Source organism: Erpetoichthys calabaricus, chromosome 17 (assembly GCF_900747795.2).
Source record: "Erpetoichthys calabaricus chromosome 17, fErpCal1.3, whole genome shotgun sequence".
Lineage (NCBI taxonomy): Eukaryota > Metazoa > Chordata > Cladistia > Polypteriformes > Polypteridae > Erpetoichthys > Erpetoichthys calabaricus.
Window position 1 is genome coordinate 55,599,988 of NC_041410.2, and position 18,979 is coordinate 55,618,966.

Genomic DNA, 18,979 nt, shown 5'->3' on the forward strand with positions numbered 1-18,979 from the left:
TAATAAAATAGAAACATACATTGTTTCTCTACATTCATTAAAATTAAGAAAAGGATATTTTTTCAGAGGAACCTGGTATGGCTATCAAATCTCCAGGCACACTTGTTTTCTGGACATTGACCACTTCCTATAAAATCAAGACATAATTTAAAACAAATTATCTGCATTTTTTTTTTTTTTTGTAATTCCACTTTTAAAAAGCAGTATACTACATGCCAATTATATGAGTGGTGTTTTTATGTAAAAATTACTGGAAAATAGCATTATTTGTTACTCAAAGGACTAAATTGCTACACCACAAAAAAAAAAAAAAAATCAAACAGCACCAACAACGTGTCTATTTTATACAGCACAGGCTTTTAATTGAAATTACCATGATTCAAATATGTACTCAACTATCATTTCACACACTTCATCACATATTGCTTACTGATTCAGTGTAATATGAACAGTATAAACCTGGTAACACAGACTTCAGACTCATTTGATTAGTTAATAGAAAAGCATTCACAGTATTTCATCCAAATGCTTTGCGAAACTTGTCAAGATTTCATTTTCAACAAAATGACTTGGGAGGCTACTGTAGATGACCCTTTGTGTAAAGAATTGCTCAGTCGTTATTTAATACTTAACAAAAAGAAATCTTCTATATAAATGCTATCATCTTTTAAAGATATGTATTTCTTCTGAACAGCTGCCATCTCATTATTACTACTACTACTACTTATATTATTATTTCCTTTTCTTTGCAGCATGGTGCCAAAAATTGCGCATAGTACTTCATACAGTGCCTGTGAAAATATTCATCCACTTGGAAGTTTTCACAATTTATTTGTATACATTACTAATAAAAGTGTATTTAATATTGCCGTTTTTTGACACTGATCAACAGGAAAATGCTCTTTAACATTAAAGTAATAACAGATCACTCGAAAGTTTTTGATTGTTGTCTTAGTCTAGTTGCAGGTGTAATTATATACCAGTAGTACTACTACTCCCTCTTGTTCTTTTTTTTATCTTGTTCTGTTGCTGTTGATGCTTACACCTTCTAATAATCTTGTATGTATTACAACTTGCTTTGTATGTCAACTTGGATAAAGGTGTCTGCTAAATAAATATATAAATAATAAAACTGTTTACAAGATTAGAAGATTGAAAAAACTGAATTTTAAACAATCACACACTGTGCAGATAGAAGAGGAAAAATCATACAGTACTGCTAGTTTGATTTAAATGTGCATATACAGTAAATACTGGAGCTTACATTACTGATTGCAATTCAATATCCTTCACTTATTCCGGTAAAGTGCTGGATCAAGGCACATGTTAAACAATAACAAGTAACTGAAAGGAGAATCAATTTTCAGGAGTTTGTGTACACTAACAAAAAGGATTAAGGTAGATACTGTGACAAACCTACCATAAGAATGTCTTGTGTAACCTTGTCTAATTCATACAGAAAGTTTGTAGATGAAAGTGGTTGCTGAAGGAAAAAAAAAAAAAAAAAAAAAGGTTACTGAAACAACAATTTAGCCACAATCCAAAGAATAAAACAAACACTTTACATTACAAGCTAAACAACACCCCAACCACCATTTCTGTGGGGATATTATAGATTAAATAGTATGCATGGTCTTCTGAGATAGTCTAACATTATGACTAAATTGAAATTCTTTTTTTTTTTTTTTTTTTTTTTTTAATATATAAACTACTGTCACAACTACACCTTTCATGAGTTTGTTAAAGCTTAGAGAGGAAATTTCCACCTAATCATGTTAACACAGGTACTTCTAAGTAAAATTTAGATCATGCAACCTCCGATACATATTGGTGTTTATACACTACAAAAATTACATTCTAGCATGCAAATCTTTAGCCACTTTTTGCAATAACTTACACTCTGGGTAGACTGATTAGGTGGTGGGGCTTTCCTGCTAAATATCGCATCACAAATTTCTTCAAAAGGAAGTATGTCATCTTTCTGTACTGTAAAAAGAGGACTGTCCCATCTATTCCTTGAATCTGGTGATTCAAACCTCATAATAAGAGAATCTAATCTGAAACATTGGAAAAAAGGATTAAAGAGCATGATTTAGAACTAAACATTAACAATGAAATCCTGACCAGTATTAAAAATAGTGAATAGCATTTTTGATAAATAAAATTCATGATTCTTTTCAGTTTTTAACTAATATAACACTGCACTACACGTATTCTAAAATTATACTCTGGCTTTTGACATTTTGAAATTTATTAATTCATGATTTGGCAAGACTCAATTTGTGGCAACCTGCAATTCACTGCATCATATGTATGACCTTTTTTAAATATTGTCATTGATTTTAATAGAAACAGATAACATTCAATACAGTCAAGTTTAACAAATCAAAGCAAAATCCAACACCCACCTAAGAGAAAGAGAGGAGTCAGCAACCGAAGCTACTCTATAAAAGGGTATACTTTTCCCTTAAATGGAAGCTTATTCTATAATGATTTGATTAGACCGTGCCACATTCCAAAAAAAAAAAAAAAAAAAGTTTTGAAAAGATCATCCAAGTGAGAATTTGATTTTTTTCCAATTTCAATTAGTAAACAACATTGGTTACCCACTGACTTAAGAGTGGAAAAAAGGCAATCGTGTCTACTAATGGTTATGGCAACTCTTCAGAACTTCAGGTTCTGGGCAATGTACACGATCAAAAGTAATATTATATTATAAAAAACAAACACTTTTTTTGTATATTTCATACAGTATGAATAAAAACTTTAACCAAAAATGTATGGGCAAATGTATTATTTATAAAAATGGAGTGCTACTTATTTAAAGCAGGGCAAACTATTAATTCAGGGGTCTTTATGATTTTTTAAATTAATATGCCCCCCTCAGGGTGGTTTTCTGTCTTGTGTCTGACACTGTTGTCATAGGCTCAGGCTCCTATAATCCTGAACTGAACTTTTCAGGTACTATCAGTTTTATATTGTTACACAATAGATCAGTGAGAAAAGAAAAAAAAAAAAACACATTTTGTAATCAACATTTTATAAAAATATTCAAGACTTTGAACACTCACAAGGCATGGTATATTATTAAATGAATTATCAAATGAATTGTGCAGCTGCTTAACAGTCTTTACATTTTCTTAATCCACTTCAATAATAAATAATAATACATTTTATTTATATAGTGCCTTTCCCATGCTCAAGGCGCTTTACATAGTCTTAGAAAAAACAGCAGGGTATATGTTATATTGGATACAAATCTTTTCCTGAATAGAATAATGAAACAGATAACAAAGCATTAAATAGAATAAAGAACAATACACCAGAGTAAAATACTAAATTCAATACTAAAAGAAAAACTTAACAAATAAACTAATGTGTGATATAACAGACACACAAATTATCCTGAACACCTGGACAGAGAGGTAAACTGAAAGAAAGGGCAGAATGTCAAGTTAAAGGCCTTCCTAAATAGAGGAGTTGTAAGTTGTTTTTTTAAAAGAATAAATGGAGTCAGCTGATCTAATTAATTTCGGGATGTCATTCCAAAGTCTGGGTGCTATGGAGCTGGAGGCCTTGACACCCATAGAGTGCAGGTTAGTGTGAGGCACAACAAGATTATCAGAATCAGAGGTCCTTAGTATGCGAACAGGAGCAGAGTGATTTAGGATGTCACTGATGTAGTCTGGTGCAAGGCCATTTAAAGCTTTGTAGGTTATTAATAGAATTTTATACTTCAGCACTTACATTTCTTGTTTATATTGTTTTTCTTTTTCTCTGATACTGTTCCAAGTAGAGCTAATGTCTGCAGATGTCAAACAATATACCTGTTCAATCCAAACAAAAGGAAATTGAAGCAAAACGTCAATGAATAAAATATAAAATCTTACCATACATGTTCAAATACCTGTCTTCCAAAAGTTTAATTCCAACGCAAGATTATAATTACTGGACAAACTAGTTCAGTTTTATTTTACATTTCAAATATAATATTGCCCTATGGAAAAAGAAATAATAATGAGAAGATGGTGCCTGGTCCGGGTCCAGAGTAAGTAATTTTTCTTAAATATTTGTATAAGCAGCACCAGGATGCTGACAAGACAATGGAGCTAATCTATTAAATTATGTGAACAGACAGAAAAATCTCAAGTGTCTGCCAAAAGAGTAAATAGCTACAAAAAGCCACCGATGATTTTAAAACACACTACAACAATAATGTAATGACGTGATTTTTGTAGGCTTTTATCTTTTGGGTATTTTAATAAAAATATAGTGAATACAAAACACATTTGTTGAAGAATTTTATATATAACATCAGTTGTCTAAACAGACCTATTTATTAATTCATTGTTATAAAAAGTAAACAATTGCAATGAATTTGAATTCTTAACTATAAGTCAAGCATAACAGTTTTTGTTTTTCCCCCCATATAAATTTCAGAATCAACAGAACCAGGACAAAACTTATGAGACGTCCTCATTCCTGCTCAATTCCAATTTTTTCACTCATATATGACACAGATCCAATTTCTTAGAGAAGTGTAACAGCAGAAAGTTACATGGAAAGAGAACTTTTCAAATCAGATTTTGACAACCTTTGCATGTTGTACTAAATCTGATAAAAACATATGAATATGACTTAGGGTTGAATGCTTGGAATAGAATGGTCTTGAAATTTACGCTTCATAACTAATTTCACCTAAGTTTTTAAGCATTGAAAAGGTACATTAGAGCACCAATTCAAACTGCCAAAGGCAGATTGGGGATGTTGTAGACTCAAAAAGCGTTTGGGGGAGAGTGTTTCTAGCTAGTACAGCCCAGTTGCTACACACAGAAATGACACAGCAATTGGCTAGGTGACATCCTGAAATTGTCATACCACATACCAAAACCTAACAAATAACCGCTGTTTAGCATTAAAATTCTCCACATCTCATCCCATCAGTCTAGGTTACTCTCTTGTCTACACAGTTTTCTACATACAAATATGGAAGTAATTACTGAGCTCAAAGCAGCAGATGACAAATTCACAGACCTCCTGAATGAAAAACAACATTAAGCAGCGCAACATCTACCATGCAGCTGGTGTTCATAGTGGTGTTAGGGATCTGTCAAGATTGTCTTGAACAGGCAAGCCAAAAAAAAAAAAAAAAAAAATCAGAAAGTGACAGATGACTCACTTTTAGCTGCAGTGTAAACACAGCCCTCAATTGTGATAATGTTTTAATCAGCCATTTTATGGGGTTACCTAGGATGGCTGGTTAGTGTGCAGAAATGCAGAAAGCTTGATAGCCAGATGCCCTTCAGCATGCCAGCTTACTTTAGTCACTTATTAAAACAGAAAAGAGGGATGGCAATTTTATTCTGATATCGGGTAACAAGCGTAAACCAGACATTTAAAATGGGGGGTGGGGGAATGGCTCTGGTTCTGCCATGACATTATGGAAAGAATTCATTAGAAACAAACTTGTATCTGCTTGGCTAACCATAAAAAGGAAATCCTGCAATAAATTCTCCTTGCACGCTTGGCTCTATGCATGGAAGTGTAGTTTGTTGTCTGAGGTGGGGTAAAAGCTGGCATAGCCAAGTATGGCAACATCTTCTGTCATGATAAAATCACTGATACACTGAGGAGAAGTATCAGGATCTCTTTTTTTTTTTTTTTTTTTTTAATTTTTACACCTGGGATAGGTACTGAAATCTGTATGGCAGAGCTAATGCTTGAAGCACAATACGTTGTGCATTTTATTAGAACAGGCATAACAAAACACATTCCAACAGATATTTTATCATACGGTACATTAACAAATGTAATGGAATGCCACAGACAACTGGATATTTACACACACACACACACTAGGAGGGCTTTGCTCCCTGCTCGCTTTGCTTGCCAACCCATGGTGGCAGGTGTTGGGTGCCTTGTATCTCGTAGCTAAACCGCTTGAAGGATGGTTGGGTGCTCTTCCGTTACAGAAAGCAATTCTATTTAAAGAGATGGTATATAGAACAGTATGCAGGGCAAGGGAAGAAGACGGTTTGGCCCTTATTAAAGATAGAAAAATCACTTCAGTATTACGTTACAACAGTCTATTTTAAATATCAATGAATAATAAAACGCAGTAAAAAGTAAAACTAAAAAAGTAATGCTTTTTTGCAATTCTGTTCGCGTATTGTTCAGGATATTGTTCTTGATTTTATTTTATATGCAGCTCTTTTTTGTTCATTTTCTTTTTGTCAACATTCATTATCAGCTGTTGTGGTTTGCAATCTAAAATTCAACGTTCTTTAATAGATAATTTGCTTTTTGCATTGCCATTATAACAGACTGTGTCAAAGGGCGAGTCAGCACTGAGAGTGTCATGGAGTGGTACAGAGAGAGGATGTGCGAAGTGGGAGTAATGATTGGGTAGGCAGTGTGGAGGGGAGTGGTCAAGGCTGAATAATGTGGACACTTTTTTTAATAAATAGAGAGATATACATACACACACATACACATATATACGTATATAAATATAAAACAATAAGCAAGTAATCGTCACCACCAAATGTTCCAAGAATAAAGTGTCACCTCCACAAATAATAATCCAGCTGTTCACTTATTGCATTTTCCTCACCTACCCGACTTACTTTAATTAAGATGGGTCTAACCAAGTTGTAACATAAGCCTCTCACCTCATTTTGCTGTACAAAATAAAATTTATGTTAATAATAAATGCATACTTAATTTCCTGTAGTATTGTACATATTTTCAAGCAAAAAAAGGGTGAAATGTAATTACTTTTACATATCAAGCAGCAAATATACAGCAACACCATGTTTCCTCCAAATATTCAAATCAATTTAGAAATAATGTAACTAGTATAAAATAAATTAACTGCAAATACTTAAGGTATTTAGGTACAAAAACAAACAGCCAACAAAACAGATATAGAATCACAGGTTAAGTCATCTTTGAAAATCAGCTATTGAAGTCTGCTTAAAATTATCTGTAGTATATACTTTAAGATACTTACCAGACAATGTGGAGTTTGTGCATGTTTGATGAGACAGAACAGTTCATACCTATAGCCTTAAAATTAAAATGAACAAAAAGACAAAATAACTATTTGCTTTGCAAGGGATAATAAAGTAAGTTGATGAGGGGTTCTCAAAATGAGCATTCCTGCCCAACTACACAAAAGGTCTCTGAAAAGAAATGCCAATCTTCAGTAGCTTAATGATTGCTATGAAAAATGCTTCCCATAAAGGCAGGTATGTTCCTTTCAAACTCCAAAAAATTAGGATAATCATAAATTAGACATAGATCCTGTATTGTCTAATTGCTTTGTGTGAGTTTGAATGCTTTCATCAATGATACCTTTGAGCAATCTCTTTAAACTCAGGCAGGTTATTCCCAACCATAGCTACTGTATATATGGGTGACTAAAAATAAAACTGATAAAGACATAAGTCTATAATGTCCATTGAAAACATTATTTTGAAAGAATTAAGAAAAGGAATAACTAATTAAAAGAAAATAAAGATTAGTAAAACAGAGGGGGTTAGCTCCGCAACATAGCTAATAGGCAGAAAATTAGTGGAAATCATTAAACAGTCTAAGGAAAATAACTAAAGTGAAAGCCATGCAGGTTAGATTAAATGGGGTTGTTAAATTGGCCTTGTGTACATGTGTTGTCACCCTGCAATGGTCTGACTTCCTATCCAAGAAGTTATTCCTGTCTTGAGCCCAATGCATGCTAGAATAGGCTCAAGCTTCCCCACAACCCTGCTCTGGATAAGCGGGTTAGGAAAATAGATGGAAAGATACGACATTTTTTTGACATCTCCCATAAAACAAAAACAAAAAAAAAAACAAACAAACAAATAGCACTGATCAGAGATTACAGTTATTCTCACCAATATAACAACCAACAAAAAGGCAGTTTTAACACAGAGGCTGAGGGGTACAACCTAAAAATACTGTCTCTCAAATCTAATCTGCCAAATAAAGAAGAAATCTGAAGACATTTTAAGTATACTTTCAGAGTTAGCTAAAATTTCAAATGTAGTGTGGTCTCCTTGGACAGCTTACTGTCTGCAGTTTACTTTGCTATACATAACTAGTACAAAAGCACTATCAGCTTGCTAACACCCAAGATTCAATATATTACTATTTAGATTGGTAAATTAAAGCATTTTCCTATGCCACATTTAAAGGTCTGTAGCGAAAATATTTCTAGACAGCAGTGTCCAATTTTAACAGTGCTCAGTGATTCAAATAAACACTGCAAGAGTTATATTTTAAAGTACACATCAATGTTGGAAATCAGTTTGCACAAAAATTATTTGGAAGAGAAACTTTAAATATCATTAGTTTCAGACTACAGACCAAGCCTATGCAATACATTTCCACTGTTCTGCACAAACTGCACATAAGCATCTAATTAAATCTGAGAACTTATTTACAAAAATAATTTAAAATTATCTTAACACTAAAGTGAAAGTCTGATAGCTTTTTACAGTGATCGTCAGTTATGAAACATGAATTATGAATCTGAATGTATAATATTTGTTGAACATGTTCCTCAATAAGGTTTTTATGTCAGCTTTTTAATACTATCTGAATAGAAATTTGTTTTTATTATAAAAACCATGAGCGTTTAATCAACTGAATAGCGTGCCAGTTAAAAAAAGACCTGTCACTGCATTTTTACTTTCTCGTATACAAAATAATTCCCTATGTCTTAAGTACACATCCCAGCTATATCTCCTGAGAGAGTGCAGAATGCTAGGGGCAGGTGACACTCAAAGATAGCACAGCTCTGCTAAGGGATCAATCATCAGTTAGTGGTGGCTTCCTGAGCCACAGTTTTGCCTTTTCCAGCACTATGAGGTACAGTATCATATTCTAAAACTGTAGAATGATTTAAGCATAAGATCATTATACTGTACATACCCAGGCTTCACTTTAGTTTATTTGTATTTTGTGATTTAAGGTACAGTAGTACTGCATTACTGTCATTTTATTAATAATTTATGTAAAATAAGTATTGAAGCATAATGTATTTTTGACAATTATTTCCCATTAACAACTATTTTCAATACATGTTTGAATCACATATAAAATTGGGTTACACATATTGGCAGAAACAAAACTCATTCATAAACCGATGGCTGTCTGCAATTAAATAATTACTTTATCTAGTAAAACCACGTGTTCCTTAAGCGATTTGATTACCAAGATAAGTATAAGAGCAAAAACCACAAAAACTCAGATTCCAAGTCTGTTACGGTTACAAGGTGCAATGCACCTTATAAAAACAGAAGAAAATAATGATAATATAATATATCAAACATGCCTAATCAGTTCATTAGACTTTTCAGAAAAGGCAATAAAGAATGTGGACTGCTTTACAGAAAAGACTTCACTATAAAAGAAAAAAAATTGTGGAATACTACACATAAAGTCTGATACATGCCAATGTTTAAAGTAATTATTTGTGCCATTCCAAAAGAATAGAACATTTCTATTTTAGAAACATTTACTAGGTGATTACATATTAAATGTCTGGCTATTTCATTGTAATCCAGAAACTTCTCAAGAGATTATAAATTCTGTAAAATTCGAGGAATTTTTCCTATGCAAGTATTGTCTCATGATTGGAGACTTTTGATCACAACAAGTTCATACACTGTATAAGATTTTCATAAAATAATATGAAATAACCCTTAAGAAGTGTAATGATATGACTCAGGCGCCACCGCGAGTGGCAGCCTTTCCAGCAGCTCCGTGTACGACTTTATCTTTTTATTTTGTTAAATGGTGCGACTCAAACCACCTACATCTGAACACCAGCAAAACCAAGGAGCTGGTGGTGGATTTTAGGAGACCCAAGCCCCTCCTGGACCCTGTGATCATCAGAGGTGACTGTGGGCAGAGGGTACAGACCTATAAATACCTGGGAGTGCAGCTGGATGATAAATTGGACTGGACTGCCAATACCGATGCTCTGTGCAAGAAAGGAAAGAGCCGACTATACTTTCTTAGAAGGCTGGCGTCCTTCAACATCTGCAATAAGATGCTACAGATGTTCTACGCAGTGGTGTGCTGGGGAGGCAGCATAAAAGAAGGACGCCTCACGCCTGGACAAACTGGTGAGGAAGGCAGGCTCTATTGTAGGCATGGAGCTGGACAGTTTGACATCTGTGGCAGAGCGACGGGCACTGAGCAGGCTCCTGTCAATCATGGAGAATCCACCGCATCCACTAAACAGCGTCATCTCCAGACAGAGGAGCAGCTTCAGCGACAGACTGCTGTCAATGTCCTGCTCCACTGACAGACTGAGGAGATCATTCCTCCCCCACACTATGCGACTCTTCAATTCCACCCGGGGGGGGGTAAACGTTAACATTATACAAAGTTATTGTCTGTTATACCTGCATTTTTATCACTCTTTAATTTAATATTGTTTTTTATCAGTATGCTGCTACTGCTGTATGTGAATTTCCCCTGGGGATTCTATCTATCCATCTATCTATGAAATTAAAACATATCCTTCTTTGGTATGTTTATTTGCATTTTGATAATATGAAGATTAATCCCTGATTCTTCCAATAAGTATTTTAAGAAGTAAAGCAAACCTACTAAAGTTTAATAAATATTTCTTCTTTATTAATTCTAGCAGGAATGTCAAAATATACATTTAAACTACAATAGTTCTGTAAGTCATACTGCTAGTCACATTATTTTTATATTGAAGCTTGAATATACCATGAACACTGCACTCAAATTATCTGTTTGTTTTAAGAGTCAATTTAATAATATACAAAAGAGATGCCTAAATATTAGTGATGTGCAGTGGACAAACTAGTTCTTTTGTACTTGTCTTGGTCTCTGAACGAACATCGTGGTTCACTAACATTAATGAACAAAAAAGGTGTATGCAGTGCGTGCTACGTCTTACATAGCATTCTGCGATCATCGTAACTTCACTTAAATGGCTTCGGTCTTTGGGAAATAGAGTAGCCTATCAGTAAACTGTTTCAGAAAAAATGGTCATGATGAAAACTAGCCAATGACTGACTTGGTAGACGACACCAAGGACCTCCCACTGATCGGTTTACTCTGACTGAGCGACTATGACCGCCTCAATACACTGACTGACTGAATGAATCAGTACACCCCCATACTGATCTGGAGAACCATTGCAAGTTCGTTCACAAATTGTAGACATGAGACTCGCAGTGCAGTACAATGAACTAGTTCACCAAATTGACTTACAGCAAACTGAATTGCAGTTCAGTGCACTGATGTATGCATGTATGGTAGACAGCATCAGAAAGGATGGGATATAAAAGAAGGAAATTGTGGGAGAACCTTCCAAAACTGAAAATAATTTTATTTAGTCACATTTCAGTGTTCTCACAGTTTTATTGTGATGTGTCCACTACTCTATGGTTCTATTTGTAGAATTGTTTTTTTTTTATTATTGTTGAAATTTTATTTATTGCCAAAATTCAATAAAGAGGATTATTATTATTATTATTACTATACGTGAATTATTTTGTTGCTTGGTCTTTATATTTTTTGTATTGCTCAGTGGTTAAAGTTGTTACACAGTTATGATACTATTCTAGATTTTAAAACTAAAATATAGCTTGTTGTTTAAGTGAAAAAAATACGATTCAAAAATTCAAATAATTTTTGTGAACTGAACGATCAAATCACTAAAAAGAATCATTCTGCACATCACTACTAAATATAGCTAAATGACAAATGTTTACAAATTCATTCCAGTACTCCTTTAAATGACTACCAAATGGCTGCAGAATGAAAGACCACCTACCAAAAACACACAGCCCCGATAGCAGTTTTGCTATGCCACTGTAATGGTATAAAGCAGTGGTTTCCAAACTCAGTCATTAGGACCCTCTGTGGCTGCAGGTTTTTGTTTCAACCATATTCACAATAAGTAATAACAGATAATAACATCTCATTTAGTTAGCTGGTCTTTGTTTTTCTTCTCTTATTCTGCATTCAGAAATGTACAGAAGTATGATTTTTACATTATAAGACATTTAGAAATATTTGTTTTTTTACTATAGCTTTAAATACTTAACTCTTTTTTTTGTTGTTTTCCTATTATTTTTGCCTTATTCTGCTAGTCTGCTCACTTCATTGTATCCTAACAGTGACAATTAAAAACAAACAAAGCAGACACCCAAGTGAATAACACTACATGATGAAAGGCTGCAACTGCTTCAGCGTCATATCCACTAATTAGTAAATAACAAAGGTAGACTGTAAGTCAGGATTAACATAAATAAAAGAAAAATAAAACATTATCCACATATAGCTGCTTAAATTTTTATTAAAATGTATTAACACACTTTCTTTTGTAATTTCTTCATTGACTCCAAAACACAGAAACTGGGAAATAACAGCTCACTTAATTTAAACTAGGAGTCCAAATAAAAACAGAATTTGGTTGGAACAAAAACCTGCACACCCAGGGGGTCCCCAGGACCGAGTCTGGGAACCAATACACTATAAAGGAGACATACAAACTGTTACATCACAAATAATTATTTACATTTTATGAAAAGCAAAGATATTAATATATTCTCAAGCCATGCTGTTCTCTTTCAAAGTTGTTTATATGGTAACTTTCTAGTTTTTTTTTTTTTTTTAATTAGATGTTATTATCATCATCATCATCAAGAAGAAAACATAATAAAACTACTTTACCTTTTATATAATTTAGTGAATCCAGAATCACAACATCATCTTTGGTAATCTTCCTAGGAAAGAATTAGAATGCAATATGTAAAAGACTTGCAACATTAAAAAGAAACATTTACACAAAAATGCTATTGTTTTAGTTTGTTTGCTGTCAAAGTTGTATTTACAATTTTTTTTTACATCAATTGTCAAAAAAATATATCGTTTGGCCAGATGTATCCAAATTTTTGCATGTAACTTTGTGTATTGCATGCTAGGTTTGCACCAATCCATTATTTATGACAGAGTATTCGATCAATTATTTCATCGATTGAGTAATCATTTAAGAAATACTTTTGCTTTATTTAAAAGCAATAGTAAATATACAAAAAATAAGACCTCTCTTAAAATTAATAGCTAATTGATTTTTTTTTAGAAAAAACAAACACTTTTATTGTGTAAATTGCATACAAATAAAATTATTTGTCAACACTAAACCCATTTAGTGCATTAAGTGCCATATTACATTCTGGGTTTCAAAGAAAATATTGCCTGAAACGCAAAAACAAATCTCTCTATTATATATAAAAATCCTGGGATGAGCCGTGACTTTTTCAGAGATACTATCAAAGTCCTGCGAGATGAGACTTTGTGCCAAGAGATTTAACCACACCCGGGGCCAGAAAAAAATGACAAAGAGTAGATAACAAAGTAGAACGTCGTAAAGAGGTTCAAAAACGTTGGCGCGATACACATGCAGAGCAGGTTATTAGAGATAATGAAAGTACTAAAATTCGAAAGGATAGTAAAAATCGCATTAGCGCAAACAAATGGAAATTATTACTTGGTGAAATAACGGAACAGTAAAAAGAGATTGAATATATTGTTCGGATTTAAACTTTAAAGTAGGAGACTTGTAGATCGTCTAATTTGTGTTGCCATCAGGGAAAAGTAGTGTTTCTTCCCAATGAAGAGGCGTGAAAGTGAAATCCACATACGCGAGCGGCAGAGACGCAAAGTGGCTGGGGCATAGTGCAGGACGGGGGGTTAGCGAGCGAAGCCCCCTAGTAAATACAAAAAAAAATAATAATAATAGCAATTACAGATTACTTTTAAAAAAAGGTATACATAAGACATAAATCAATTAAGAAAAATAACACAAAATTTGCCTTTAAGGTGTGAAACTTATGTTGAAACTTGCAGTTCAGAAAGTTAACTACAGTGGAGGCACAATGTAAGCTTTTACGGTCTTCTTAGAAGGCTTTCTGGCATTTGTTGGAGACAGGCAGGGGAAAAAAAAAAAAAGTGTGTTCTGGCAGGATCCCCTGGATGAGGTAGATATGGTGTGTGCTTAGACCTTTAAATGTACATATGGTGGTTGCAATGAAGAAAAGCAAGCACATCAACATACTCAGAACTGAGGCTTGCTCTGCAATCATTTCATCCCTACTGCATGCTATGGTTTGCTCCACTAATATTGGCACCCTTGGGAAATAAAAGGAAAATGGGCTGTGAAAAAATGTATTTATTGTTAATCCTCTTGATCTTTCATTCAAAATACTAACAAAGCAAAATAACTGAAATTTTCATCATGAAACAAATATTTTTCTCAAATGCACAGGTGCCACAATTATTGTCACCCCTAGAAAATCATATGAGTAAAATCTAACTGAGTATATTCCCATTCGAATTTTAGTTCATATGAATGAGTAGGAACTCTTAAGTCATGGGTGTCGAACTTCAGTCCTGGTCGGCCGCAGTGGCTGCAGGTTTTCATTCTTACCATCTTCTTAATTAGTGCTGATTACTTCATTTAATTAGCTTGACTCAGGCCCCATAGTTGTTTCTTTGTCCTTAACTAGCAGCCAAAAAATAATGAGACAGAAAACAGGCCGCCAAATTACCAGCTCATTAAACAATATCTGAAATTAAAGAGAGGTGAAGGTCTCAGTAAGGCTGATTTCCAAGGTCACCAAAGCATTATGACGGCGTTCTTAGAAAAACCAGAAAAACAACAGCTTTGGAAATGTGTGCTGGGGCAGAATGAGAGTAGCAACAAGCCATGGAAGTAAATAACAGGTTTAATTATCAGCAAGAATCAGCTTCTCATTAAGAAAGTGATTGGAGTGAAATTGGTTGGAGTTTGAAGCCCCAGATTAGCTGGTCATCTGTTGGCTCATTTCACATCTCATTTCTGTTTGGCTATCATTTAATCAAGAAAGGAATCAATTCAGAGGACTGAATCCTTAAAAACGGGGCTATTAAAATGAAGGTTAAAGGAGTTAATTAGCAGTGAAAACTGGTCACTGATTAGGAAAAGCGTTAGAATGAAAACCTGCAGCCACTGCGGCCCTCCAGGACTGGAGTTTGACACTCCTGACTTAAGTGATCAGCTTCACTGGATTATAAATATGAGGTGACACCCAAGCCAGATTCTCTTAAGTCATCCATTGCAATGCAAAAGACTCCAGAACAAGGGCTGGAGTTGGTATACAAAACTCTTACAAAACTACTTCTCAATTTCTGGTACCACCAACTCCGACTCCATCCATCCATCCATTTTCCAACCCGCTGAATCCGAACACAGGGTCACGGGGGTCTGCTGGAGCCAATCCCAGCCAACACAGGGCACAAGGCAGGAACCAATCCCGGGCAGGGTGCCAACCCACTGCAGGACACACACAAACACACACCAAGAACACACTAGGGCCAATTTAGAATCGCCAATCCACCTAACCTGCATGTCTTTGGACTGTGGAAGGAAACCGGAGCGCCCGGAGGAAACCCACGCAGACACGGGGAGAACATGAAAACTCCACGCAGGGAGGACCCGGGAAGCGAACCCAGGTCCCCAGGTCTCTCAACTGCGAGGCAGCAGAGCTACCCACTGCGCCACCGTGCCGCCCAACTCCGACTCCAAGTCCTCAATTTGTAATTAGACTAATACAAGGGACAATCAAAAAGTTCCCAGAATTGTGATATAGCGGGAGAATGCCGCTAGCGTATCTGAAGAAGATTTCCCCAATTTGCACATGAACTTGATGTTAGCATGCTGTTCGAACTGACATTGCTCCGAATGACTATGCACACATCTAACTCAAACAGTAATTAAAACAATACTACATGCCAAAACCAATCCAGACGTGTTGTAACTGGTCTACAGACATGCTGCAATCCCCTCCATAACAATGTAATAATAATACATTTTATTTATATAGCGCCTTTCCCATGCTCAAGGCACTTAATGTGTGCGTAATCTGATCTCTCACTCTCCCACTATATCACAATTCCGGGAACTTTTTGACTGCCTATTGTATATTTACTATACTGATTGTAGTACTAGGGTGTTGTACCGTGGTAGCCAAAAGTCAAGCAAAATGACACCTTTTATTGGCTAACTAAAAAAGATTTCAATATGCAATTTGAGAGGCAACTCAGGCCCCTTCTTCAGGCAAGATGTAGTATAGAACTCCAGGTTCTGTACTACATCTTGCCTGAAGAAGAGGCCCGAGTTGCCTCGAAAGCTTGCATATTATAATCTTTTTAGTTAGCCAATAAAAGGTGTCATTTTGCTTGACTTTTCACTACATTACTGATTGAAAGCACATAACATAAAAGGCACTTCACCATTGTGATTGTGAATCATCAGGCTGCTTTTTAGCCCTCTAACCTGTTAAAGTTCATGTTTAAAGGCTGTAGCAATGTTGTTGTAGCTTACAAAAACTAAGTAACATAAAAATATAAAACTAAATTTAAAAAATTAAAAAAAGCTACATTTTTATCAAAAGTCTAGCTGAAAAAATAGTTTAATTGAATCAGTATATGTGAAGTTGGAAATTTTAAAACATTACATTAAATTTTCATGTAATATATTATGTATCATATTAGTTAATGCAATTTATTAGTCAGTCAGTATCAGAGTTTGTACATTTTTACTGACTCCAACTCCAGTAACCCAATAATTACTTTTAACTCCGACTTCATGAATCCGATTCCACAGCCCTTCCAAGAGCACAGTTAATGATGTACAACAAAAGGTTGTTAAGCTGCACAAATCAAGAAAAATTAACTTGAACCAAAAATGTTTTGCGAACATGAATGTATTGCTTACTTAAGCTGTAGTGCTGATAAGATAGCTAATCAAAGCTGAATCACTGAAAGGGACTCATTAGCACCCAAAGGGCCTGAATTTAAGAGATCAATTGGGGATATTTTATTGTGTTAGGGGGAATTTATTGGCTTGGGAAGGATTACTGTGTAGAGTTCATAGAATTTCACCACATATTATACAGTATGTACAATGTGCATGAGACACACTAAATTTGATTTAATTAGATGTGATTGAACTTGAAATATGAGCTGAGCCACATGTATGTCTACACAATAGATTTTGAAACACTATATAAATTTTATTTTGAAATTAATCTAGAGTTGCTACAGGTACAGAGGTAGTTGGATTGTTTGAAAAGTGTTTTTGAACTTATTGAACCCAACGCAGAGATGATAGGAACCTGCTCAACACAACCCTAAATCTAGCAGAATGATAAGAAAATGAATGAAATATTATACAGAGAACTGTAACCCTGTAAATTGGTGGCACAATAGAAGCACGTGGAACAAATGGACCTTGACAAAAGCATGTAGTGGCAAATGCACAAAAAATAATGTACACAGCAACAAATGGACAAAACTAGTAACCACACATTTGGGATAGTTTTATTTATTGTAAAGGCTATGGATAATTTTTTAAATTATATTAATAAATGTATGTGTAACACAACTGAATATAAAATGCAAGGAAAAGAACTAAAAAAAAACATAACACAAATGAAGAGGGATCACAAACCTATGTATATAAAAGATAAGACATACTTTGCAATTCTTCGCAAAAAGTCTTAGGTATGTCAGTATTACTGTTGCTTGTTGTTGTTGGGCACATTATGATTTGGATGTAGGGATGGGCAGCATAGCTATAAATCAATGTCAGGTTATAATTAAAAATTCATATGGTTTTGTGAGATGGTAATGTTCTTTTACAAATAATTCAAGTATTAATGATTAATTGTGTGCACAGGTGCAAAATGCTTTATGTGTAAAGGTTTTCAAAAGATCTTCAAGAGCAGCAGGAAATGTCATTATAAAATGTTATTAGTTTAAAGTTTTGTACATTTTAAAGTATAAGGGATTTATTGTTTTGGGAAGTGTCCACGAAGTAAAATTTTCCCACAGCAACTGCCTGAAATGGAAAGAGCAGTCCTATCACATTTTTTTGTGCACATTTGTCACTGTGTTCTTTTGCAGGATTAGTTTGTACGCATGTGTGCCACATTCTTTCATCTATGTACAAATTCCATTATATTCATGTGATGAATGAATATATAATTATTGTAGCATTTATAACTAGCTCATATAAATGAGAGACACTCCAATTTAAAATGTTTTTCCATTTACGATTGGTCACATTGTCGTGCTGTCAAGTATTAAGCGAATCATGCATTTTAATTCTGAACTAATTTCAAAGTAGAATAAAAACAGCAGCAACATTTTCCTCTCTTAAGTTAAACAAATTGGGATTTTAAAATAATTTTCATAATTCCCCGCAATCAAGTACTAAAATGAAAGTCCTTGCCAATTTTATTCATTAGACTAATTGTTCAGAGAATGGCAAGTTAACTATTACTATTTTTTTTTTTTTTTTTTAATTTTTGCACATAGGTGCCATCTCCTGGAAGATGAGGAAGGGGGCAGTGACCTCAGACTTGGCCTGAATACAGAAACACCACTGTCTCAGAAAGAGATGGGGAAACAAACAGTAAGCGGAGAGAAGTAGATAAAAAAGCAGATTTTAAGAAAAGAAAAAAAAAAAAAATAATAATATTTACACAACATACACTGATTAACCACAATATTAAAACCACCTGCCTAATATTGTGTAGGTACCCTTGATGCTGTCAAAACCTCTCTGACCTGTCAAGCCTTGGACTCCACAACACCTTAAACTCTTTGTCATGTTCCACAAACCATTCCTGAACAATTTTTGCAGTGTGGAAGAGTGCATTATCTTGAGGTAGCTGTATGTGTCAAGGTAACACCCATATCAGTGCCATGACCCAATGTTTCTCAGCAAAACATTGCCCAGAGCATGACATTGCTTCTACTGGCTTGTCTTCTTCCCATTAAACATCCGGCTGAGATCTCTTCCCCAAGTAAACGATACACATGCACCTAGCTAGATCCATGATCTAAAAGAAAACATGAGTCATCATACGGATGGAGTGGT

General features: G+C 34.5%; 2 protein-coding genes across 2 annotated transcripts in view; both read right to left on the reverse strand.

Annotated features, from left to right (window-relative positions):
• Positions 1 to 18,979, reverse strand: part of LOC127526110 (craniofacial development protein 2-like) — a 1,015,936-nt gene that overhangs the window by 500,964 nt on the left and 495,993 nt on the right. The gene's annotated exons all lie outside the window — the stretch shown is intronic.
• kti12 (KTI12 chromatin associated homolog) overlaps positions 1 to 18,979 on the reverse strand; it is a 35,768-nt gene that overhangs the window by 4,953 nt on the left and 11,836 nt on the right. Inside the window, exons 3-8 of the mRNA XM_051920355.1 lie at positions 12,727 to 12,779; positions 7,013 to 7,068; positions 3,748 to 3,827; positions 1,898 to 2,057; positions 1,421 to 1,483; positions 69 to 127 (exon numbers count right to left, since the gene is read on the reverse strand). Of these exons, the coding sequence (XP_051776315.1) occupies positions 69 to 127; positions 1,421 to 1,483; positions 1,898 to 2,057; positions 3,748 to 3,827; positions 7,013 to 7,068; positions 12,727 to 12,779 (471 nt within the window). The remainder of the gene's footprint in view (positions 1 to 68; positions 128 to 1,420; positions 1,484 to 1,897; positions 2,058 to 3,747; positions 3,828 to 7,012; positions 7,069 to 12,726; positions 12,780 to 18,979) is intronic.